At 39.5% G+C, this 27,183-nt stretch overlaps 2 protein-coding genes across 2 annotated transcripts; one reads left to right on the top strand and one right to left on the bottom strand.

The window, feature by feature from the left end:
* Positions 1 to 3,606: 3,606 nt before the first annotated feature.
* LOC145771645 (large ribosomal subunit protein eL13-like) lies at positions 3,607 to 13,889 on the bottom strand. The gene is made up of 5 exons (XM_082583370.1): positions 13,750 to 13,889; positions 13,253 to 13,499; positions 9,583 to 9,756; positions 8,178 to 8,234; positions 3,607 to 3,809 (listed from the first exon to the last, which is right to left on the bottom strand). Exons 2-5 carry the CDS (start codon positions 13,493 to 13,495, stop codon positions 3,639 to 3,641), a joined length of 645 nt encoding a protein of 214 aa, XP_082439496.1. The 5' UTR covers positions 13,496 to 13,499; positions 13,750 to 13,889; the 3' UTR covers positions 3,607 to 3,638.
* Positions 13,890 to 24,092: 10,203 nt separating this feature from the next.
* On the top strand, positions 24,093 to 27,023 carry LOC145771823 (NADPH:adrenodoxin oxidoreductase, mitochondrial-like). Its single transcript, XM_082583555.1, has one exon. The coding sequence runs from the start codon at positions 24,093 to 24,095 to the stop codon at positions 25,551 to 25,553; it is 1,461 nt and encodes a 486-aa protein (XP_082439681.1). The 3' UTR covers positions 25,554 to 27,023.
* The last annotated feature ends 160 nt before the right edge of the window (positions 27,024 to 27,183 follow it).

Raw genomic sequence — 27,183 nt, 5'->3', positions numbered from 1 at the left:
GCTACTCCAACTAAAAAGTAGCGCCGCTACCGCTACTTTTACCAAAAAAGTAGCGCCGCTAGTAGCGCGCTACTGCCCACCTCTGCCTGCGTCAGTGATTTAAAGCTTCTACAAGTATGCGAAACTGCCAGGATTAAGCTCTCCAAGAAGCCTTCCCAGTCCGAGGATAAAGATTCAATCAATCATATCTTTGGATGAGAGATGAAAAATGTAAAAACAACTAACAGTAAAATAATAATTTTGATATCTTGGCTTAATTTGCCGATGCTTGCCATTTGTTACATTATTAAGGACAAGGGAAGCAGCTGACTGATGTGGACTTTCGTTGCTTCTTGTCTGTTGTGGAATCTAGATTGTTATGGTAACTTACTATCTTATTCGTGTTGTTTATAATTGTACCGTACTATTCTCGCAACAGACGAAATAAAAGTTTTCTCTCTCTTTTAAATGGCTAAAAAGTCCATGGGTAGCTTGGTTTGGAATCTTTGTCCTCGGACTGACAAAGCCTTGTCTCGCATACTTGTAGAGGCTTTTGAAGCAGGGCCGGTCACCGAGATTGACAGTGAAGTTTTCTTATTGTTGAAGTCTTGTTGCCGGGGAATTATTCCATTCACTAGGTGCCGCTGAATGAAGAGCAGTCCTGAAATGCGTTGCTCAAGCGCACACCTCGAGAGTCGAATCAGCTCCGCGTGATCTTGAGCCGGGCGCGTAACCACTGAGCTAACCGGGCGGACATGGAAAGTTAAGTTGGAATCTTTTTAGAAAGCAGATTGTTCAAATGTTTTTAGAGAGCAGATTGTTCAAATCTTTTTAGAGAGCAGATTGTTCAAATCTTTTTAGCGAGCAGATTGTTCAAATCTTTTTAGAGAGCAGATTGTTCAAATCGGTTTGTTTTGATTTCTGACCATCACAACGAAAACCAGTATTCACCAAACATAGCAGAGTTCTAGTAAAAAGGTAGAAGAGACAAAACGCGTAGGCCACGTTATAACGCGCGTGATCAGTAACGTTGAAGGAGTACTTTTAGACCCGGAAATTTAAGCAACCACCACGTATTCGTTGGATATAGAGCGTTTTTCTCGCAATTGTGAGTAAAGGTTTGCTCACCTTTGAAAGATTCGCTGATCTGGCATTCGTAACCTACTACATTCTAGCAAAACCTGAGTTGGGTTTAGAAGAAGTGACTCAATGCTTGTCGTGATTCATTCTTCGAGAACACTCAAATTTGCTATTGAATACACCGGGCTACTGAAGAATTTGTTTTCTGTGAGCAACGGTTAGTTTGGTAATTCTTAGCATGGCGATGTACAATTGTACATCGAATACATGGACGCGCCACCCCAACAGAGTTATAGCGCGAACATGGCGAAAACGACGACACGTTTTATCCTAAACCAGTCCTGTATGTCGTTTATGGGAGAAAGCTTATTCGCGCGAACGAGGTCTTTAAGATTATCGAATATAAAGCGAACTGCCTGTTGTATTACACCAGGGGTCACCAAACTACGGCCGCGAACTGATTTCATCGGAAATAACAGCTGCACTACAACTGTTAAGGAAAAAAGTTACCAGGCAGCCTACAGGTTGGTGTTGGGTTTTTATCATTAGGCCACCACAAAGGGGGACAGTCTAGGCCAAATTTGGAAGATGTACTGTAATGATTTTTCAAGAACACGATGCCCTGTAGTGTATCACAGCAGGGGATAACTTTTCCAGCAATCTTTCGATTTTCATCACAACTTTGCTTCCACCGCTAACCTTGGTATTTATTGTGCTCAATTCAAGTCAATGGAGATTCTAAATACAGTAGAATTCGCCTACAACGGCTTCGTTTATAACGTCAATTCGCCTATTACATCACATTTCGCTCGGTCCCGTCAGAATTCCTATCTTTTACGTACATTGTATTTCGGCTACAACAGCATCGCCTATAACGTCAAATCGCATGTAACAGCACCCTTTATTGGTCCCCAGACGTCTTTTGTTCGTTTATAACGTCACTTTAAGCCAGTGATTCTCAAATTTTTTTTTGTTGCGACGCCTCTGGAAAAGTTTTCTGGACTTGCGACGCACCAGCAAATAAAAGTAAATGAAGAAACTTATGATTAAAGTTTTGTTTATTGATACAACAACAAAAAGCAATGCATATTATTTAATGTGACGTGTGGGCTTGTTTGTTTGCACAAAGTTCATTGAATCTTGGGAAAATTTTTAAAACTGCCACCCGCATTTCTGTTTCACTGTTTATTCGTGATCGATATTTGGTTTTATCACTGTCAAGCCAGAAAATTTTGCTTCACGTAAATACGACGTGGCGAATGGGATAATAATTTGCAGTGCTTTCTTTCACCAAACCTGGATAACCGTCATTCATTGAATCCAAAAATTTGCCGAATTTCCTACTACGAAAGGATCACGAATCCATTCGTAGTTTGAAAAATTTTCCGGGAAGTATTTTGCAAATTTCGACTCGAGCTTGGACAAATGTAACTAAATATGCTTCGCAAATTTGAAGGAAAAAAACGCACTTGTAACCTCAACTCTTCACTGTTTTCAAACTGAAATAACACCAAGAAAAATGTTTCAGAGTTTCCATTTTTTTAAGGATAGACATCCAATACTACGCTAGGGTATCAGCAGTGGCAAATTTTTTAGTTAATTGTGGTGTAATCGGCTAAGTGCATGGGACACATGTGTCCCAGCGGTCCTCAAAGGGTTAACCTCATTTTTAGAATCTTAAACTAAGTTCAGCCATGAAACGGAACTATTCTGCGACGCCCTTGGAAAAGTGAAACGACGCACCAGGGCGTCGCGACGCACAGTTTGAGAACTACTGCTTTAAGCCATCACCTTCACCACGAACGGTCAGTCTTTTAATCCAGTTAGCGCTGCTGCTTGCAAAATGTCTTCCCTTTATTTTACTACGTCGTTCGCAGCGGCGACTTTAATTAACTTTTTTCCCGCGTGAAAAACTATCACGTGTAAAAAGCAGCTCTACAGCTGACCTTTAAACAACTCAAAGCAACAGTTGTACGTGCAGTACTGTATAAACTAGAAGCCGCAGTGTTACACAGTAGCCTACAGTAGAGATCTCTGAAGCAAAATGACAAACAAACGGAGACATTTCCCTCTTTTGGAAAAAATATGAAATTGTTAGCCGATTCATCAGCGGTAAGGCTACAAGCGTAACAGAGCTTGCAAAAGAATATGAAATTCCGAGGTCATCATTGCAAACAATCTCTTTCTTCAACACCTCTTTCTTTAATCAAAAGACAGTTTTGGAAATAGTTTGCGGTAGTTCGTCTATAACGGCAATTCGGCTATAACGTCAGTTTTTGCAAATCCCCTAGAGGTGCCGTTATAGGCGAATTCTACTGTAGTTGTAATGTATATCTTTTCGCAATTTTCATCCGGCCCGCAGCTGTTAATCTTGCAGCAATCCGGCCCTCAGAGAAAGAAGTTTGGTGACCCCTGTATTAGACTACAAAAAGTGGAATCTTAGTTGTCAAATTTACAGAGCCGTTTCTGGGAGACTTTAAAAATACTTAAGTGGCGACTCTTACCCTTCGTACTCTCTAATATTCTGTCTACATGATGAGCAGTCGATGAACAAGACAACGGATTTTATTTCATGAAGCTTATTTTCCCTTTTTGGGTTTCGCGGTTTGTTCAGCTTCTTCCTTCTCTCGCTTTCGCTTGGCGCGCTTCCCAGCCAACCTCTTGTCAGCTCGTGCCATTCGGAGGGCCTGGAACACCCGGTGGGTGCGCTCGGTGTCGGTGATTGGACGGGGCTCTTCAAGAACATGAGTCTGCAACGTAAAAATGAGTTCGAGTCTTGTCACTGTTAAGAACACAGTGTGCTAACAAGTTTCTATCATGCAAATCCTAATTTGATAATAAAAATTGGTATTTTTTTTTTAATTGGTCTCACATCCACCGTCTGGTGTGCAGCCAAGTGGCGAAAGGCCTTGTACGGGGAGCAAGTCGTCTTTTAGGCGCAGACAGTTAGGCGCCGGTCAAATAGGCGCGCACACTGTGGCGTCTGGTTATTTAGGTGCGGAGCACTGTGGCGCCCGTTCATTTAGGTGCTATTCCTAGTAAAGTCTGCAGATTGTTTCAGCTTGGCAGGTAGGGCAATGCTTTTCACACAAAATGTTGTATTTCTTGTATTGAACAGAAAAATATGTCATGGCTTCCGTGAGTGAAGCTGCTTAAATCGGCAATGCTTTTCACACTAAATGTTGTATTGAACAGAAAAATATATTGTATTTTAATGCGCGTGTTCGGCATTGTTCCAGACGGTTGTTCGCCTGGTCAAACGTCATGTAGAAACCGTTCGGGTCTACTGAATATTACGTCATGGAAATTCCTAAAACATGAGCCAAAATTGCACCATCGTCCGTAAGACCTGTGTCAAACCTGTTGAAACCGGTTTAAACATGAAATGTTGCGTCGCGCTACTGCTGGCGTGCCTTTGAGTTATCACAAATTTTTCTGATTCATTCTCGAAGTTGTTTGTTGGAAGTCGGTCGCACATTTAACTGGTTTATATTTGGTGCTTTCTAGCTGGACAAATTCTCCGTCTTTTATCCAAGTAATCTGTATCGTAGTGACAGTTTTAGAGGTGTATCGCGTTGCACCCCATTTCGATAGTCGCGGGCTAATTTTACAGAAATACACTGTTTGAAAAGAAGTTCAAGTGTGTGTTTCTTCGGTCATTATATACAGACGAACGGATTCGGGAACTTTATGTTAAAATTTTCCCACGAAGAGATTATGGTTTACCGCTGTGACCATAAAAAATAAAAGACGAGTTCTTGTTAGCTGGTAGGCCAAGAAGCACTAGAAGCACAAAAAATAAAAGCCGATTTTTGTTAGCGGGTAGGCCAAGAAGCACTTGAAGGCATAAAAATAAACGACGTGTTTGTTGTCAGCTAGTGCAGAAGAACTACTTAGAAGTACAAGAAATAATAAAAGAAGATTTGTTGGTTGGTAGTCTACACTCTTACAGAAGCAAAGAAAAGTAAAGACATTTCTTCTCAGTTTGGTACTGAAGAAAAATAACTTTGACATTCATTGGCAAGAAAGAAGATTAAAAGACAATCCATCTGTGCTTGTAGATTCAAGTGGAAGAATCCAAGCAAGTTTTGTGGACTTTAGGACTTCATACCCGTACAGCTACGGTATCGTGCATTTAAATTCTTTTTTGTATTTTTACGGTCTTTGCAGTTAAGTTTTTTATAACTACTGTAGCCTAATAATTTTGTGTGTTTGTGTAACTTAATTTTTTTTAATTGTTAAATTTAGCCCCAACATTTAATATGTCTACACTCGGTGGCGACAGGGACTCGACCGCCGTAGACTCGACTGAGTTTAAGCCTGATGATGTTCTTTGCGGTCGGGCAGGCCATTCTGGGGAGGGATCCAGTAACGATGAGGCTAAGTCAGTTCGAGAGGCCCGGCATCTTAGACGGGATATTTTGACTCAAATTGGGGAACTTTCTGTAGCCCTAGGTTCTTTGAGTGATAAGCAGGAACTGTTAATTTTTAGATCTAAGTTATCTACTTTAGAAGAGGAATTACGGCATTTCCATGCTCTTTTGACTAAAATCTTTAACTCTGCAATCTTGGCAGAACTTCGTGATAGGGTAGATCCCGAATTTAACTCGTTAAAAAATAACTTTGAACAAAAAGAAAGTGAGTTCTCAGATATGTTGGATGCTGACATACATCCTGAGGATAGCGCCTCAAATGTAAGCACTAGGATGTAAGCTGCCGCGAGAGCCTCAAATGTGCCCTAGCGCCTCAAATGTAAGCTGCCGCGAGAGCTGAGGCCGAAGCGAGAGCTGCTGAGGCCGCCGCGAGAGCTGCTGAGTTCGCACTCAAAGACGCTCAGTTGAGGGCTGAACAACGTAAAGAGGTAGTTTTAGCTGAATATCGATCAGAGGTGGGCTCTCGGCGTAGCTCTAAGAAGGGCTCTTCTAGGCATTCCAGAAATGAACATCAATCGCAGTTTAATTTACATAACCTTTTCCAAACGCCCGTTCAACCTGTGAGTGGACCAGGGCAATCCACACGTTTTCCAGCTGTTTCAGGAGGTCTCGGGGCCGCGGCTAAGGGTCTTCCGAATGCTGTAGAGCCAAGGTCTGCGAATTACAACCGAACTCCTCCCCCAGAGCGTACAGGTCACGGGGCCGCCATTAGTAGTAATGCTTTGCCCCCTTCACAGTTTTCTGCGCCGCTAGGTTTTGATCGCCCAGCTACACGTAATTTGGGTGGTTGTGAGAGGCGTATCGCGTCTCCTGATTTTAACGTGTGTGAGGATCGTGATCGGGCTGTGGATGTGACTGAGCCCACTCAGCCCCTTAAGGGATATAGCTTGTCTTCTCCCGCTAAATCGAGTTCTCAACAGCAGGATTGCTTTTTTGAATACCAAAATAGTAGGACGTTTTTCGATAAGGCGGCCTTGATTGGTTACGATGGTAATAATATGCCATTTATCTTCTTTAAAAATCGTGTTACGGCCTTAATGGCAGCTTCGCCCTTTAAGGGGACTCGTTTGACTTTGTTACAAGCAGCTTGTGTTAGGACAGCTGCGCAAACGATTGCTAATTTGGTTTCTGACACCCCTGGCTTGTCAGAGGAAGACAGGATAGAAATGTCGTTAGCTCGCTTGTCCCAGCGTTTTGTCCAAGAGATTGTGGTTTACCGCTGTGACCAGGCATTTATTTGTTGTTAGTCCAGGTTTGCGTCGGCGAGAGCTCAAGTTTCCGAACATGACTGGGTTCACTTTTAGTGAGTCAAATAATAACTACACTAAACATCAGTAAAAATATACCGTGTAGCCTATATTCAAGCGGGCGGTAGGCTTGAGTGAAGAGTAACTTAGTTTTCCGTCAAAACCCCGACTAAGTTTAAAACGAGCAAAGTCGCACCATTATGCTTGCTACGTGTAGCCAGGGTTCTATGCCCTATAGAAATGTATTCATGTAGTAGAGCGTTGTTTCATACGTGCTCGCCACACGACCAATCCATCCCGAGTAGAAGCAATTGCGAAAGATAACAGATTAAGTAAGGTTCCATCTGGCTGCAACCTGTGTTCAGGATGCATAGCAAATGTCCTGTGGAGATGTGCTAATATCAAGAGTAGTAGAGCGTTGTCTCGCACCTCATCTCCACACGCGCATTAACAGAACATATTTTCTGTCCAATATAACATTTTGTGTGAAAAGCATTGCCCTACCTGCAAAGCTGATACAATCTGCAGACTTTACTAGGAATAGCACCTAAACGAACGGGCGCCACAGTGCTCCGCCCCTAAATATCCAGACGCCACAGTGTGCGCGCCTATTTGACCGGCGCCTAAAAGACGTGGACCCCTTGTACGACACTCGAAATGGCGCCGGTTCGAGCATGCGGCTGTGTTTTTGGCAAAACACTTTATACAAACCTTCAACCAAGGGTTAGCATGGATACGACGATCCACCGATTGAATTATACAAGGAGATTGGACGCATCTGCTCAAACGATGTCACGAGTATGGATGCACATCAACAAGTTCATTAACCTAACATGTTGATGACGTCATCACACACGTCAAACTAAACCGGGGCCATGGTTTCTATTAGAATCGCAAAAGCGCTAACAGCGGCTTCCTGGCCAATTTGGAGCTGACTTACAAACAGACCCGGATTAGGGGAGGGGGCAGAGGGTGCAGGTGCCTCTCGACGTTTAAAGCCCCCCCCTACGTGGAGAAAATGTGATTTTGTGTTATTCTTTCTCTTTCAGCTTTTGAAGTTTCTGCAAAATGCTGTGCTGGATTAATGCTACTGACGACGTAGAGGTGGTTTTTCGCGCCGTAGGCGCAAAAAAATTTTTTGCACGAGGGCCCACCGATCTAAAAGTGCCCCGGGCCCCCCATCAGCTAAATCCGGCCCTGTTTACAAACATAGCACAAACCTGGTGACAGCATCTCACATTAAGAGAAGATGAACCATAGCCTATTTAGCAAAAAGGTATTAATCCTAACCAGTCTGGTCGCTCTACCAAAACACTAACTTGTGAGATAAAGCATGCAAGTCTGATCTTGGTCATTTGATTGTTTTTTTTATCATAAATTATGATTTCAAACTTGAAAGAAAACCCAATACATATTTAAGACAAGAGATACTACATACCTCTTTGTAGGGCATCACTGTTCCAATATATTGCGTGGCCATTGCAATTTCTTCAGGCTGCAAAAATATTAGGTGTTACAAATTAGTTTATAGTTGTCATATTATATTATTCAGACAATAAATATTAAAACTAAAACTATTGATACAGTGCTCAATGTAAAAAAATAACCAGTTTCACATTGAAAATTTATGAATGGTGTAATTTTTAATTTGAAATTTAGTGTGAAATTTATAAATGTAACAAGCACATGAAATCATGTACTTTTCTACCACCGTTAACTCTTGCTAGAGCAGGCCGCTGCAGTCGCTTTCCCACTTTCATATATGGGCACAAGGCCACAATACGTGAACAAAAAAAGCTATAAAGCAGGCCTCAAAATTCATTTTTGTTGACGGCGGACAAACGTGTCCGGTCTGAGCAGCTATCCCGGCGGACAAATTAAGTCTCACAGCGGACACACCAGTTTTAGAGTCGATCGTCATGCTTAATCACTTTTAATTCTTCGCCATTTGAGAACTATAGCTACGGTTTAGAAGGCTTGTTAAAATTGCAGTGAAGTCACTCTGAAAGGCTTTCACATTAACTTCCACCGAACGAGGACGTGTGGCTTCTTGCGTCACAATGCTCTGGGCACGAGTCGGAAAACTTTTACACTTGCGCTACTATTTTCTGCTGTGCAAAGTTTCACTAGGCTTTTTTCTTTAGGTTTATTTTTGGGTGTCATGTAAGCGAAAGTGAATTTTCCCTGGGCCTTTTCTTCTTACTGTAATACCAAAGCTTAACAAATTTTGTAACCAACCTTGCCTTATCAGTTATCAATATTACTCGGAGATCAAAGCCAGACATTGTGACGTAAGACTTGAACTAAGTTGTGCGTGAATAGTGTAGAAGTACCGTACTCCCATCGATTCTTAGCGAAAAATTCACCTTTGTTACGCTGATTCAATGTCATCAATTGAAGCAACGTAAAAATCGAAAGTTTTTCTGCTTGAATGGAAACTAAGGGATACGATACAGTATTCACATTTTCTAGATGCGTGCTAGAATGCGCGGGAAATTATATTCTCGCAACAATTGTTCGTGCTATGCAATGACGATTTGTATCGCTAGTTCCCGTGTTATTTATCGGCGGACAAATATAACTGATCTAGTGATCTAGGTGGTACTTCTCGGCGGACAAATATAACTGATCTAGGTGGTACTTCCCGCGGACATCACATGCTGTGACGGTGGACATATCTGCCCGTGAATTTCGAGGCCTGATAAAGTTTTCAGCACCAGCAATAGAAAGTTCTATGTTGTTGCTTATTCTATGTTAAAAGTTCAGTAATCTCATTCTGGTCCTTAAATACACATTTATATTAAGATTTTTCTGAATGAGTATGAGTTTGGTCAAAGACTTACTGTACTATCACCCTTTTCTGGCTTCTTAGGATTCTTGGGGAAAAGAATCAACTTAGATCGATATTCTTTTAAACGTTGGATATTTTGTTGTAGGCCCTCTGTCGACTTATTACGTCTTCTATAGTCCACAGAAATTCCAATAGAAATGGCAAATCGCTTGTTTAATCCAGCTCCCTGAAGGTTAATGAATATTTTAACAATTACTATATGCTAACTACCACTTAAACGAGGAATAATTCTATGACTACTATTCCTTCTTTAAAATTTCATTTTACAGCACAAATGTCACACTTTTATTTCAAAAGTTATAAAACTCTTATCATAAAATTAAGCTGCTATATTTACATTTTTACAAATACAACCAGTTCTATTTAGGCTTTTAGCAAATTATTGTGCATTGTGAATTCGTCACACATGTAATTGTATAGAATTTGCAGTATTTAACTCAAGTTTAGTTCAAGAAATATATACAGCAGCACATTTGCAAGTTTTTGTAAAGTAGTAAACAATGTTTTTGATGTTTATAACAAGCACAGTGGCAAGAGTGGATATATTGATGTTGATAACCTAATTGAAAATGCCACATTAGGCTACACCAAAGATTTTGCAAAAATGGCACCACCTGCCTCATATCTGCTGCAAACCACATAGCATTTAGGAAATATATTCAGAGTACAAATATGCAGTGTCTATTACCTTACCTACAGAGATGTATGTACTGGGTTTTTTTTTTTCGCTGAGACTTTTCGGTCATTTGTCCGAAATGACTTGAAAAAATTTGGTCATTTTTTCTGATGAAAATATTTCCTTTTAAGTAGCTGATACAAAGCAAAATTTGTACTTGCTGGCTAACTACAACATTAAGTTTCGCTGAGAAATGTTGTTTTTTTTCGGACATTTTGACCGAATTGACTATATTTTTTTCGGACATTTTGCCAAAAATCGGTCAATGACCGATAAATGACCAAAAAAAAAACTTAGTGTACGTATACGCCGCAAATTCTACGGCGCATACTTGCGGCGTAGACCTTTTGTTTACGCTAACAGCCACATTTTTTGGATAGTTTGCGCTTGAGGCCACGCCGTAAAGTTTTTGCAGTTTTTTAGCGCATAGCGTCAATGCATACTTTTTAATGTCTTTTTTTGCTACAACACGACAATACCTTCCAGCACTGCTGTTGAAAGAATGTTTTCTATGGGCAAAAACATATTGGAACCAAAACACAGCAAAATGTCAGATGAACAATTTCAGATGCTTGTGTTTCTTCGTGGAAATTCAAAATAAAACTGGTTTGTTTCGAGTGGTTTATACTGTATGAATGTTTGGCACCTAGTAAACATAATGAGTTTACGCCAGAGTATGCGCTGACGCCGCCAACTTTTTTACAAATTATGTTGATGCATACGGCGTATGATTTTTCGAACGTTTGCGCTGATGGCGTCAATATTTTTTGTATGCGCCGTGTACATCACTGCTTACCTAACATTTCAAATTTAAGTAGAGTGCCAAATATAAGCAAAAATTTAACATGATATACATTTTAAAATACATGATGTACAATAGCTACTTTTTAAAATAAAATATATGAAAAACGGGCAGACCCTAATACCATAGGCGCCTAACTATTTTTTTGGCCGTGGGGGCGAAAGCGTGTTTCACCAACAGCAACGTAAATTCAGCGAAATGTCATGCAGATGGATGACATAATTATGTCGTCACACTAGAATTGCTTTTATTGCCACACTCGGAGTTATCGCTACGTTCGACCTACCGTTAATTATTATGAACAAAACTCGACCAAAACACATGCTATGCGCCTGCGTTGGCTAGCGGTTGATGGACTGCGATTCTTTAAGCTAAGCACAACATAAAGTTTAGCAACGAACTAGATTTATTAGCATGAAACAAGAGACGAAAAGGTTTACTAAAAGATATTGTCTGTAAATGGAATGAAAATACTAACTTGATCATACGCTTGTTGAAAATATACCTGTTGCAAGCAAAATCATTCATGTTTACATCAATTCAACAGCACGTCACCTTGAATAAATTTAAAAGTTGCTGACATCCGTAAACAGCCCTTGAAAAATAGTTACGGAGAGACGTTTGATTAAGTTTTCGACTTGACATTGCTCCCTTTTCACTACAATATCGCAACTTATGGCTGACCAGCGTTCAAGTTTCAATCCGCTGTAATACGCCCGTTTTCGTGTTGCAGATGAAACAAAAGATGCGCATATTCCCCGCCTTTGATCGGGTTTCTATGGCAACGGTCGTGTGTGTGCCATGCAGTTTGCGCGTGTCCATTGTTGTGTTGATTATGCCACGTGTGCGCAATGCGGTTTGCACCAGCCCTTGTTACGTTGGTTAGTGGTTACCTCGGGCCGAGACTTCAAGTTCATCTTCACAGCAAGCGATTCACTGCCGCGACAATTCTCTGCAGAGGTTTCGACTTTCGAAAGCGACATCGAGTCTGTTTGCATGCGCATAAAGCTAAACGCACGCTGCGTCAACGTAGCAAATTATGTTGTTTTTGGGTGCATTCAACATCTGATGACATTGAATCGACGCAATATGGTAGATTTTTGCTATATCTCAGGCAGCAAAATCAGTCATTTTACATTGATTCAACGTCTGCAGACGTTAAATCAATGTAAAAATGACAGATTTTTTTGTCTGGTGTGGGATTGTAGCATCGCTACTCGTTCTAGTGATTATTTAGCGCGAAGCTGTTGCGGTTTGCATTTAAAAATGTTTTCCTGCTGCCGATCGCTAGTTCATCTATTGTTTTATGTATCAATGCAGCATAAAAAGTTGCTCCCACGCATAAATATGCGTGGGGGCCTGGCCCCCACGGGTTAGGCGCCTATGCCTAATACACAACGTCATTTTTATGAATTTGCTTCTAGTTAGTAACAATTCAAGATACAATTTCATACAGGCTATGACCCATTGTATAAAGTATGCAATATGCATATGAATCACAAAAAAAATGATTCAGGAATTTAGAATGAAACTATAATGACTTTATTTGGTGCCTATTGTGACAACATACAACACAATTTAAAATGTGATGCAACAGCCAGAACGTAGATGCAGTAAAATGTACAACGAATTGAACTACTCTTGCTTTGAATCGTTAAGTAAAAAATGCAACCAGGCAGTGTTTAATCACTAAGCTACATGTACCTATACAAGCACACAACAAAAAAGGATAAATTGTAATGCTATTAAGATTGAATAAGGTACAGTTAAAAAAAGTGGAAATTTTACAAGTGTATGGTTTCCATAAAGGAACTATAGGTAGTCTACTGCAATATAACTTTCACAACTTCTACCTTGAATTAGTAGTATCAGCGCAGAGAGATAGTTGATTGTTTGTATTACTAATTAAGACCATTGACCGACTTCTTTAACTGCATGAACTGACCGTAGGTGCCTACCCATTGCAGTGATTCTAAAGCTCACTTAACTGGTGGACACTGGCAGACCGGTTACCGATACTTATTAATGTATATACTGTAACAGAACTTTGCGACAAAGGCTAACTAACTTGACCAATAACTCAAAAACAAAGGGATGTTAGGCTACATGCACAAAAAGGGACAGCAGGCCCAAGGGTAACAATATTAGTACATAGTTATAAAGAAAATTGATTATCGTACTTACCTTCAATTCTGAGAGTGTAAATCCTCGTCCCAATCGTTGTTTAGTATTGTACTTAAACGTTGGGCAACGGACAATAGGCCTCAGCTTGGCAACGGGTCTGGGAGCAACAGCGCGAGCTTTTGCAACTCGTTTTTGATGTCTTCTATATTTCCTGGCTGGTTGGTTGAACCAACACTTTACTCGAGTTTGCCATTTCTTGTGGAAATGGTTATTGCATATCACGTTATTGTGTCGGATCGCCATTTTGCTAAAATAAAAGAAAATTGTAACTTAAACTGTCTGCTAAAAATTAGAATGTAGGCTTATACAGAACTATACTGATAACAGGAATCAATTCTAGTTGCATTAAATCTACCACATAGCTGTTGATCACTTGACGCTTCAATCTTTTGCCAAATAAACTAAAGTAGCTGATCAAGCTAACTTAAATACATTGAATAAACCGTATCAATGATCAAACTAGATATAATTTCAAGTGTTAGAGACCATGAACATACCCAAACGACTCCGATAGAAAAAGGAATATGCTTTATCTCTGTTCCACAGTTCTATTCGAAAGGGTTTCGTCGTGATTACAAAATATTGTTCAAATAAATGATAAGGGAACATTTTCGCCAAATTTAAAATGATATTATTTCAATTTTATTTTTAAAATAGTTCTTTCACTAAATTACAAGTTTATTACTTATTAGTCATACAAATTTTATCATATGTTCCTGATGAGAAAATTCAATCATGGTTTCAAAATATTAAATTTAACATGCTTTTTATTGTAGTTGCAAAGGTTGAGTGGAATTGTAATTATTTTGTACTTGTTTGCACAAAATTTATCGCAACATTAAGTAAATCTTGCAAAGCCTGGTGTATTTTGAAAAAAAAATTTCACATTGTACAAATATATAACCACGGAAAGACCATGACAGGACTAGGTGCCGATACAAACAAAACAACTGTCTATTTTGAGTTTTTAGGCATAGTTGTATCATAGTGGTTGTATAGGCTACATTATGTTCTTATACATATAGTTGTCTTGTGTGTAGGCTAATAAACACCACATTGTGGATAAAACGGTGAAACTATATTTTATATCTTTAATTTTTTCCGGTGTTTTCAGTATAATTTTCATTGGTTAGGCCTACATGTTCTGCAAAATACTGAAGGAGTAAAAGTTAACTAGATGACCTCGTAAGTTCTTTAAATTCCTTCCTTTATTGATTGATTGATTGATTGAATCTTTATCCTCGGACTGGGAAAGCTTCTTGCAGAGCTTAATTCTGGCAGTTTCGCATACTTGTAGAGGCTTCGGATCACTGACGCAGGCCCGGTCGCGAAATTTTTTTTCCCACAAGATTTCTGTCTCATTGATTCTAGTCACTCTAAAAGTAAGATTTTCCGAAAGTGTTTTGAGAGATTGGTTGATTCAGATTGCGAAATAACTATTTGCCAATGAAATTCTGCAATGATAATAAAATATAAGCTTTTCCTAACCCTACTTTTTTTGAAAAGCTCTTGTGCACCGCAAAAATTAATTAAAAAAAAAAGAATTTGACTTCGACGGGCGTCGAACCCGCGTTCTCACGATCAATAGGCAGAGAATGAAACCACTGAACCAACCGTGCCAACGAGAAAATGCTGCATTCACACGGCTTTAATACAAACTTTTACCAAAATATGTAAATGAGACAGAAACCTCGTGGGAAAAAAAATTTCGCGGCCCGGTCACCGAGATTGACAGAGTGAAGTTTCCGATTGTTGAAGTTTTGTTGCCGGGGAACTATTCCATCCATTAGATGCCGCTGAATGAAGAGCAGTCCTTAACGTGCGTTGCTCAAGCGCACACCCCGAGAGTCGAACCATTTCATTACATAAAATAGCAGTGCATTATCCTCATATTTTGAAAAAAAATAAACCAGTGGTTAATTAATTGTTGATTTCTCGACATGTTTCATACGGGGATAGGTCTTATATGTAATTTACCCACGGATATATTGATGTTAAGATATCTCTGAATTTACCCAGACTTTCTTTGTTTTCAAGCGCGCAAAAATTTACTACTGAGCAGGTTCATGTTACTATCGTCCGAGCAGAGTGGCTCTGGTCAGAGCACCCTTTTAAGTTTTCTTTTTGTAATGCTCTCTTTTTTAAACTCATGCTATTTTACTAAAAGTAGGTCAGCATTATTTTTTCTTTTAAGTTGAAAATGATGACCAACACATTTCCGATGTTTTGAACCTATTAAAAAGATAACAAAAATTGCTTTGTCGAAACGAAAAGCCTTAACGCATTGCAAGCAATAAGCGTTAAAAACGTGTAGCCAAATATTTTTGCAGCAAGACCAACAAGTCTTCTTATCAGTTTTCCCTGATAACTCAGTCATGTCAGATCATTCTCATGTCATTCATCAATGCCTAATCCACCGGCCTCCACACGCTACGCGTGGACCGAGGGTCCTGTGATATTGGAAACGTGCCTTTAAACTTTTAATTTTTTGTTGTTGAGAACTTGCCTTTTGAGTTTGTAGGCTACCTTGTGTTTCGCATTTTTCCTTTCGCGTTTTCCATGACCTCTTGATTGGCTGCTGTTAAATGCGCTTTCCTGACAGCGTTGCGTCATTTAAAACTCGAGTTCCAATATTAAGTCAACCGTTTTAGTGCCGCAGCTATGTGGACGCTTACGTTGCTAGTTTATGTTGAAGTTTGAGTACACGTTGAGATTCAAATAAAGTTATTTGTTTGTTTATGACGGTTCATCCGAAATAGTTAGACGTCAAGGATCCCGCGAAACATGACATGGTGTCAGAAGTATGTGCATTGTGCAACATTACATGGTGTCAGAAGTGAAACATTGCAGGTCCTGCACGACGAGACTGCTGAGTGGCTGAAGACTTCCTGTCCTGTAATCTAGCTTGAAAAGACCTGCTCATAGCCTATACGCGACGATGAACAGACCAAAATTAGAATGTTTCTTGAACGTGACAATTGTGCCATAATTTATTTTGTTATTACATTATGTGTTGCTTCAAAATTTTTTTGTGATATGGCGCTGTCAAAGCAAATAAATCATCGTCGGCCATGCCTCATCAAGGCGTCGGCTACCGTGAGTCTCCACAACGATCGACTGTCCATAGTTCTTATTAGGTTTTCAAAGTTTTTGTTTGTCCATGTTGAAAAGTTTTTGAGGATTCCCGAACGTGGACGCCCCCGGTGCTACTGACCAGGAAGTCGCCCCATCATTGCCAGGTGTACAATTCCGCGTTTGCGGTAGACAACTAGACATGCCCGATAAATGTCATTTGCCTTTTTTTGATAGTTGTGATGAGGACGCCAGGATCAGTGCACCCAGAGCGTCTCCACACTTCTTCGTTAGTGATCTTATCTATCCAGTTAATTCCCATCATTCTCCGTATGAACTAAATTTCAGAACTGTTGATCTTCTTTTCTATCTGCGGCTGATCTGCGGGCATACAGTCCAGGATTCACAGCCATATAGCAGAACTGACACATGTAAAATTCTTATTCTAGTGTTTAGAGAGATTGAGTTAGATTTCAGTATTTTGGCCATTTTGATGAAAGCTTGTTTGGATTTTGCAATTCTTGATTTTACATCGCTCCAGCATCGACCATTCGAAATGACTATAGAACCCAGATAGTTGAAACTATTTACTTGTGAGACTGTTGTATTCTGCATTTTGGAGTTATTTCCTTTGATGACATAGTCATGCAGAAGGTTTTCGTTGCATTCAAATTAAGTCCAAGGTTCTCACTTTGCTTAATGACTATGTCGAGTGAGTTATGTAAACTGGAGTTTGATGTGGCGATTAATACCGTTGCAGTGGCATACCGGCCATGACCACTTTGACAGGGTGTTCAGTGACGGCAAAGCAACAGCGGGGGGTCTGGGGGGCCTCCCCCAGAAAATTTTTAAAATTAACATTGAATTTGGTGCGTTCTGAGAGCATTTTCAGCACAAATTCTGAACATGAACAGAGCTGACAAAAATAATGTTGTCGGAATGGAGAAGAATACAAAATAGATATTTCTTTGACAGCGCCTATTGAATGAAAGACTTAATATTATCAAACATTAAGTTGCATTTCTAAAGTCACATATTTCAGTTCAGTTTTTTTTACGACCATCAAAACGAACAATATTACTTGCCATAACACAGCAGGAGTCTGAAAAAACGCAAAATTTAAAGCGTGCTCGAGATGGAAATGATTTACTTCATGCAAGGATTAGGCACGGTGGCAAAACCTTGAGAAATGTACAAGCGAATTAAACACAAACAGGTGAAAGTTAAAACAAAAAACAATAGCAAAGCAACTCGATAATAAACAAGAAAATAAAGCTGTTGCCATAAGCTTTGTTGCAGATTCAGACAAGCTAGTCCTAATTTACTGGCACTTGGTGCATATAAAGAAACATTTTATCTTATCTTGTTTCCAACTCTGATCACCTCAAACTCTAATCCAACCAGCTAAAACTTGCTATTGCCTGGGATTCCCCCAATGACGCGCCAAGGTGTGCAGATCAGCGAGTGAACAGCCTGGCTGAACTAAAACCATTGCTGTTTTCGCTGCCTTGTGACGTCATTTTTCCTAATTGTTTATTTTAAATAGCACTCGCCAAGCTGTCAGTGCACACCCAGCTTAAAGGTAATGACCGAAAAAAATTAAAGGAACACCTCAAACGTTGGAGTATTAAAATTAGAAGGGAACGAGTTTTGCAATTGAAAAGAAAGCAATCAGCATGCAGCAAGATGTTAGAATATCATGAAAGTTGTTCCAGCCAATTGTTCACCAAATCAAACGTCATATAAAAACCGTTATGGTCTACTTAACCTAGCTGGCATCTTACGTCACGGAAATTGCTAGAAAATGTCCAAATATTGCACCATCGTTCGTAAGACCTGATGAAATATTGCATCAGCCGCTTTGAACACGGGTTTGAATTGCGTGACAATGTCTTTCATTATTGCGTCACAGTTACTGTCTACGTGCATTTGAGATATCGCAAATTATTCTAGTCATTCGTAAAATTGTTTGTTGGAAGTCAGTCGCATATTTAAATGTTTGCTTGGTGTTTGCTAGCTGGACAAATTTTCCGTCTTTTATCTAAGTAGTTTGTTCTGTAGTGACAGTTTTTTAGAGGTGTACGGCGTTGCATCTCGATTTCGATTGCCGCGGGCTAATTTTACAGAAATACAAGTTTGAATAGACGTTTCAAAGGAGTGTTTCTTGTTCGGTCATTACATTCAGACGAACGGATTCGGGAATCTTATGTTACAATTTTCTCACAAAGAGATTATGGTTTACCGCTGTGACCAAAAGTAAAGAACATCGACAACTGATGGAAATTTTCTTTTTTTCTGGATTTCTTGGGTGTTCAGTGAACACCTTGAACACCCTAAATATACGCCACTGGTACCGTGTCGTCTGCATATTTGTTTGTTTTTTATCCTGCATTGCGGGAAAGCGGACTTGAGCGCTATGCATCGGTTACGCCTTCCGACATACACCTGACCCACGCTGCAGCCGACGGCAATGCCTGTTTCCGGTTGTCTACTCTACTTATGACTTAAATTTGGTACTACCCATTACTCGAAATCGATCACTGGGTAGAGGCAATTGTCGTAAAGTTTCTTGCCCAGAGAAACAATATCAAGTGCGGGTGGCTGGAGTCGAACATGCAGGCTCTCGACTGCGAGCCCAACGCGCTAACCCTTCGGTCACTGCTGCTGATGTTGTTGTCATGTTATGTTGTTGAAGTGTTGCTCGCCTATAGAGACGCCTTTTTCTTCATCTAGATGTCGCAAGATCATCTAGATTCTAGATGAAGGCGTCTCGACAATAACAACTCGCAACTAATAACAACTGACAATAAGTTGACTTGACCTGAAAATTCTTCAAAAACATAAGGTTTTTGAAAAGGGGTTTTCCCGTTGTGGAAGGAGAAGAATACAAAAAAGTATTAATGATCGTTGCGCCATAAAAAGATAAGATCATCTGTGGTGTTGCTAATTCCACTTCCACAGTTGAGTTTGTTTTTTGACCATCACAATCAAAAAACAATAGGCTATATGCCAAGCATAGCCAAGGTCTAGAAAAAGGTGTAAGCGACAAAACGCGGACGTTACATCGTGCATGGCACAGTCACAACACCTCAAGATAGCTCAATTGGTTAGCGCGTCACTTCTGGAATGAAGAAGCTTCAAGATCAAGCGGCGCTGGTTCGACTCTCAGGGCGTGCGGTTGAGCAACGCACGTTGAGGACTGCTCTCCATTCAGCGACATCTAATGGATGGAATAATTCCCCGGCAACAAGACTCCAACAATCGTAAACTTCACTCTGTCAATCTCGGTGACTGGGCCTGCGTCAGTGATTCAAAGCCTCTACAGTCAGTCAGTCAGTTTATTTATTTGTCACAAACACAAACATGAAAAGAATACAAAATATGCAATAATCTGCTGTGTGTCATATGACGAGGAGACTGCGAAAAGACCAAGCGGTCATCTAGTCAGCAGCCACCTCAAGCTAGGTGATGTAGGTCTAAATAACATGATACACAATAAATACACAAACAATCATACAAAAAATCAAGCATTTGCTGATATAGATACACATGTTTTTATTAGGCAAAAAAAAAAGAAAACTAAAAACCTAAGCAGGTTTACTACCGTGCTAGGCTACTGCATGAATTAATTGTGGAGTTTAAGAGATATCAATTGACAATTTTAATCAGTAAAAAATCAAAAGTAACATATACCAAAGAGGTGAGCATTGAGCAAATAGAATAATGTAATCATATATAGACAAAACAGTTATTATGTATACAGTGTCGTTTAAATCAAGAAGGTAGCATTTAAATTTTCTTCTGAAAGAAGTTCTACAAGTATGCAAAACTGCCAGGATTAAGCTCTGCAAGAAGCTTTCCCAGTCCGAGGATAAAGATTCAATCAATCAATCAACATGTGTATTGTGTATTATATCGGCTAGTCAACCAACAGGTGAAATTTGTAACACTACAAATAATCTTAAGGTCAATCAATGAAGTCCAAGTTTTGTGTGTCGTTGTATGAAAGCTCATTTGATTATTGCTCTCCACTCAGATGTGTCTTGTCAATGAAAGCTATGTTAGCTCAGTCGTTAAGTGCCTGACTCAAGATCATGTCGCGCTGGTTTGGCTCTGTGGGTGTGCGCCAGAGCAACATATTTTAGAACTGCTCTCCATTTAGCGGCACTTAATGGGTCGAATAATTCCCTGGCAACAATATTTGAACTATCAGAAACTTCACTCTGTCAATCTCAGTAACCAGCCTTGCGTCAAAAGCCTTTACAAGTATAATATATGAAGCTATCAGGAATAACCTATCAGAGGCTTTGTCAGTCCATGGATGAAGATTCAAAACCAACCAAATATATACAGAGGTTTTGTCAACACCCTTTTTAGTTGTAACCCACAGGCCACAATATACAGTATATATATATTTGAATGCAGACAGTGGCACACCGTTTCGGCCTCCTCAGTGCAGTGGGTATGGCCACGGAGATATAGCAGCAAACTGGTGCAAGAGAGAAGCCCAATTATGGATCCATAGTATGCACTGCCTGATAATTATATATTCAAGAAAAATGTACGAATCCAAATTAGTGAGTACTCTGTGGCTTAAGTGTGTTCCAACAAGTAAGACAGTCTAGAACAGTGGTTCTTAACCTATGGGTAATTACCCACCTGTGGGTAATTTCAGGATAGCAGGTAGGTAATCAGCTGAACCAGAATATTTAAAATTATAGATGTAACAAACAATGTCACAGCTGTAAGTGGTAAAGTTGCTTTATTACTTATACTTTTTTTGATGTTTTGAGTCCGTTCAAAACAACCAAACAAGCACAGTGATATTTTATCATTTTTAGAATTGTTTCGTCATAGTGATTTATTTTTCGCATTATTTTTGTTGCCGGTTTTATGTATTTCATATTTGTGACATGATAGTGGGAAAGCAAGTGTGGAAGGAACATATGGAAAATGTTATGAATAAGGAGAATGTATGGGATCATATGACAGAGGTTGATCTGGTGGAGGGTCCAGTGGGAAAGGTTACTCGTGATGAAGTGGTGGAGGCAATGGGACAAATGAAACTGCATAAAGCAGCTGGTCCATCAGAAGTGAGCGTAGAGATGATAAAAGCAAGTGGAGAGTTGGGAATTGAAGTAATGCTACAACTTAGCCAAAGGGTATTAGATGGAGAGGGAATGCCGGAGGAGTGGAAGCATAGTATTGTTGTTCCACTGTTCAAGAGAAAAGGGGATGTGAGAAGTTGCAGTGCATATAGAGGTGTAAAACTACTAGAGCATGGAATGAAAATTGTGGAGCGAATACTAGAAAAGAGGTTAAGAACATTGGTGAAATTAAATGATATGCAGTTTGGATTTATGCCAGGAAAAGGTACAGTGGATGCTCTGTTTATATTGAGAAGAATGCAGGAGGAATACCGAGAGAAGCAGAGAAAACTATATATGTGTTTCGTCGACTTAGAAAAGGCATTTGACAGAGTACCAAGGAAAGTGATGGAATGGGCAATGAGGAAAAGAGGTATACCGGAGGTATTAGTGAGAGCTGTGATATGTGATGTCTATGTATGAGGATGCAAGAACAAAAGTGAGAGTTGGATCAAATTATTCAAACGAGTTTTCTGTGAAGGTTGGTGTACACCAGGGATCAGTTTTGTCACCTCTGATATTTGCTATTGTGGTTGACGTTGTAACTGAAGGAGTGAGGGAGGGCTTATTGAGTGAAATTTTGTATGCAGACGACCTGGTCTTGACAAGTAATAGTATGGAGGGAATGGAGAGAAAGTTTGAGAAATGGAAAGAAGCATTTGAAACCAAGGGTATGAAGGTGAATCTTGAAAAAACAAAAGTGATGGTGAGTGGAGCAGAAGGAACAGTTGTTGAGAGCAAAGTAGATCCCTGTGGAATATGTGGCAAGAGCGTGATGAGAAATTCAATGCAATGCAAGGAATGTGGAAAGGGGGTACATGCAAGATGTGCTAATGTCAAGAGAGCCGCAACAAGATTGGCGAAGTGTTTTGTTTGTGGGAAATGCAGTAAAGGAAGGAATGAAGTGGAAGGCCATGATGATGAGTTCTTCCATGGCATCGAAACAGTGACAGACTTCTGTTATCTGGGTGATCGGATAAATGAAAGTGGTGGATGTGAAGCAGCGGTGACAACAAGGGCAAGATTGGGCTGGGCAAAGTTCAGGGAATGTGGGGAAATGTTGCATGGCAGAAAATTTTCACTAAGGATGAAAGGAAAAGTATATCGGAGCTGTGTGCGGCCTGCAATGCTATATGGTAGCGAGACATGGGTATTGAGAGAGAGTGAACTGGCAATCCTGAGAAGAACGGAAAGGTCAACGGTGAGAGCAATGTGTGGGGTAAAAACGAGAAGGGAAAAAAGGACTGAAGAATTGTTGGATATGCTAGAGATGAGAGAGACCATAGACCAACTGGCAAGGGCAAATGGAGTAAGATGGTATGGACATGTGATAAGGAGGGAGGAAGGAAGTTTTCTTAGAAAGGCACTAGATCTAAAGGTGGATGGGAAGAGGAAACGCGGTCGTCCAAGAAGAACGTGGAAACAACAAGTGAAGGATGAGTTTAAAAAAGTCGGACTGAAGGAGGAAGATGCAAGGGACAGGGTGAAATGGAGAAAAGGGATTAAGACAATTGCTGCACGGAAACAATCGGCCACCCCCACTAGTGGGGAACAAACCGACGATGGATTATGATGATAGTAAGATTTTTCTTGTATAATCAGTTCAGTTACAGTTGTTTTATGAGCAAGCTTGATGGCTGCGTTGCTGTTTGAAGTAGTTTATATAGCTAAGTGTACATTTAGAGTTAGTGTTGAGATGAGCGAGCTATATTCTTTTGAAGATGAAAGCTTGGGAAAATGATGGGGAAAGCATATCCAAAAGTTGTGCAAAACCACTAACATTGTTGACTATGTTCCCTTCCAATTATCTCTGTGAATCAGCATTTTCAAGTGTTGTTGCTTTGAAGTCAAAATTATGAAACAAGCTGTTAGATCTGAAGTCAGACTTGCTTTGTGCAGTATCCAAAATCGCACCCAATATTGCATCTATTGTACACAAAAAAGCACAAAAGTCTCACTGAAACTATTGATGCCGTTCTTTACATTAAATGTTGTTTTTGTTGAATAACGCTGTTTTATATTTTTAATATGGTAAAATAGATAAAATTAGATTTTGGGTAATGGGACTTTGATCTGAACAGAAATGGGTAATAAGGGAAAAAAGGTTAAGAACCCCTGGTCTAGAATCACTGCACTAGACCAACACATATCTGTAACGGATAAAGTTTTACACTATATAAAAAAAATATTATTACAGTGATTAAATAACCTGAAACAACATTGGTTGGTTGGATTCTTTATCCGTGGAGTGACAAAGCTCCTGGTAGATTATTCTTAGCAGTTTTGCATGCTTGTAGAAGCTTTAAACCACTGACACAGTCACTGAGATTGGTTAAGTGAAGGTTTCGATTGTTGAAATTTTGTCTGTAAATTAATCCATCCACTGCATGTCGTTGAATGGAGAAATGTCCTGAAACACATAGTTATATACATACCCTGAAAATTGAACCAGAGTTAATCTTTAGTTATTCCACTTTAATGGAGCGTGAAAGAAACATTTCTAGATAAACAAAGTGTTTCTATTTCTGTGTTGTTCAGACATTATAACCATTTTGTTTGTTGTTAGGTCCAACACCCAAATTTATGTGAATGATATTTTCAGGTGAATTTGATATAAAATAATGAATGTATCTAGAGAGTTTCTAACGATACAACTTTTGTTAAAAAAAGCTTCTAATAGATTGTTCTCTTGTGAAATACAGCCTCGCGTTTGCGTTGTTGGTAGTGGGCCATCAGGCTTTGTTGTTTCACAAACATTGTTGAAAAACCACTCATCATTGAAAGTTGATGTTTTTGAGAAAACACCAGTACCGTTTGGATTAATTAGATATGGTGTTTCACCTGATCACCAAGATGTAAAAAACTGCATTAATGGATACAATAAAACCGCTCAATCAAATCGGTTTTCTCTTTTTGGAAACGTAAATATTGGTAAAGATGTTTCGCTAACAGAGTTGTGTAAAGCATATCATGCAGTTGTGTTATGTAATGGTGCACAAACTGAACAAAAACTTGGAATTCCTGGTGAAAACCTGGATAATGTTTTTACTTCAAATGAGTTTGTTGGTTGGTATAATGGGGTTCCACAGTACCAAAATTTGAATATTGATTTATCTGGAAAAACTGCAGTGGTCGTCGGTGTAGGAAACGTTGCTCTTGATGCTGTTCGAATGTTGTTTAAATCAACTGAAGAACTTGCTGACACTGATATAACCACAGAAGCTATTGAAAAACTGTCAAGTTGTCAGATAAAGACTATACATTTAGTTGGAAGACGTGGCCCACTTCAGATGGTCTGCACTAGGAAAGAACTTTCTGAAATCACTGATTTACCAGATGTTTCCACCTTTATAGAGCAAGAACATTACAACGAAATTTTGCAAGCAGCGTTGAAAAAGAAAGATTTGAAGCGTAGAAAGCAACAAAGACTCATTCGTTATTTGCAAAAAGTAGCAAGTTGGCGGGATAATAATGACAATCCTTTGTTGCAAAATAAAAGTTTCTTTGTAGATTTTTTGAGAAACCCCCTTGAAATATGTTCATCTAATGGTAAACATGTGTCATCTATGAAATTTAGGAAGTCTGTTATGTCAGGTGATGATCCTTACAACCCAAACATTTCAACTACAAACACACTTGAAGAAATTGAATGCGATTTGGTGATTACTTGCATAGGTTATAAAAATGTACCTATAGATGAACATTTAATTCCATTTAAAGATGGTAAAATTATTCAAACCAATGGCTGCATTGACATAAAAAATGGTCTTTATGCCTGTGGCTGGTGTTGTCATGGCCCAAAAGGTGTGCTAGCTGACAGTGGTAATGACAGCTTAGTTGTAGGGTCTTCGATTCTATCAAACTTAAACACATTACTTGCTACCAAGGGGAACTGTGGTGGAAGCAATGAAATTTTGCAAAAACTTAAAAATAAAGGAATCAAACACGTTACGTGGGACCAATGGAAATCAATTGATAAACATGAAGTAGCAATGGGAGAAAAAGTGGGAAAAGTCAGAGAAAAAATTTTGACAACAAAAGAAATGTTGTCTTGTGCTTTCGATGAGTTGCCAAGAAATTAGTAATGTAAAGTTTGCTCTAATCAGAAATATTCTGTGGATACTTGTCGCAAGCAATACAAGTAACAATCTTTTCATTTGCCCTCATTTTGAAAACAAATTATATATATACAATGAGATCTCTAATCTGCGACGCACAATGTGGTGGCAAACCCTAGACAGCCTTGGAGTCAGTTGACTCCTGTATGGTTGCTGGGAGATGATTGGTGGATTGAAACCGGTTGTATTCGTTTGAGCTCTTGTGCTGAGGGTCTAACCTTTTTGTAGATGTGCCCAAACTTGTTTTGTAACAGAAATAAGAAACGTGCATTAATTGTACTGATGTCCTTGTGGTAACAATCCACCGTTTGATGAGAATGTTAAAATATTCCATGACATCCTTAGCCTTTAGGGAAGGATGTCACATGTGATTTTAGAATTGTGTTACTGTGTTAGGGTCTGTTCAAATATCATGTAACATCATTTCTTGCTATTTTTCACGACCACGTTTGCCATCAACCCAAGATGGATCAGTAACATATTATAATCAGTGATCAGACATATCCATGTACACAACTATTGCGGCCCCAGTGTTGCTTTGAAATACACAATCTTTAAAAGTAAATTATTTCTGTTATCCAATGGGATATTAGGTCTTTTTTTCTGAGGACTTATGGGATTTATTCGTGTCTTCTTTCCGGCATGTTTTATGCCACGGCTTTGCAAGACTGAAAATAATACAAATTTGATAATCCCACTAACAATGAATTAGCAACTTTTATCGTTGGTACAATGATTCCTTTCTGTTTAGTTCCTGACTGGGAAGCAGCCGGCGCGATGACTGTTTTGGTATTCATTAAACATGTTAATTCCCAGCAAGATCCCAATTGCAGCAACGACACCACCCACCAATCAGAGCATGTTTAAGTGGCTACCGTCCAATTATAAATAACTGTTCTAGCACTCAGCCAGAGAGTTGGTTCTTTGCTTTAAACCATGTTTGGAACTTACAGAAGAAAGAGTAAAGGCAGAGGTAGGAATCGAAATGACGACTATCGCCCTAACCCTCTGCGCCACTCAAGTGTGGAGAAAACGTTGACGTGGTGTTTGCGGTTTCTTTTTGTTCCTCATGGAAACGCAACCTTGATGACGCCACCAACAGCGTAGCTTCTGATTGGTTGACGGTGTCGTTGCTGCAATTGGGATCTTACTGTAATTACCGTAACATGTTTAAGTGACTACCAAAACAGTCATCGCGTCGGTTGCTTCCCGGTCAGGAACCAAACTGAAAGGATACCAATTGTTTTAGTCTTACTCTGCTTCCTTTCGCAAGCTATTTATGTGGTGACATGTTCATTGCACTTTCTAGTCCTACGCAGCAGACAAAACAGAGAACCTCCGTTCCCAAATTGTCTTTACTTAAGAACATCGGACTTTTCCTGTTTGCTGCAAAAAAGACCCCAGAAAGTAAAACTCGCTCTTTGAATTCCAGCTTCACAAAATTCCTAACCAGACGTTGCAATCGTGTTGAAATTCTTTTACTATTTTACAATGATCTATGGTATGTTGTTAATTTATTCTGTGACTGTTTTCTGCAATTCAAATTTGCGTCAACGTTTGTCGAATGTTGAGATTAAATTTGATTGATTATTGC

The sequence above is a fragment of the Aplidium turbinatum genome, chromosome 6, assembly GCF_918807975.1.
Source record: "Aplidium turbinatum chromosome 6, kaAplTurb1.1, whole genome shotgun sequence".
Taxonomy (NCBI): Eukaryota; Metazoa; Chordata; class Ascidiacea; order Aplousobranchia; family Polyclinidae; genus Aplidium; species Aplidium turbinatum.
The sequence above is the reverse complement of the archived record's forward strand: the minus strand, read 5'-3'. Positions and strand labels throughout refer to the sequence as shown.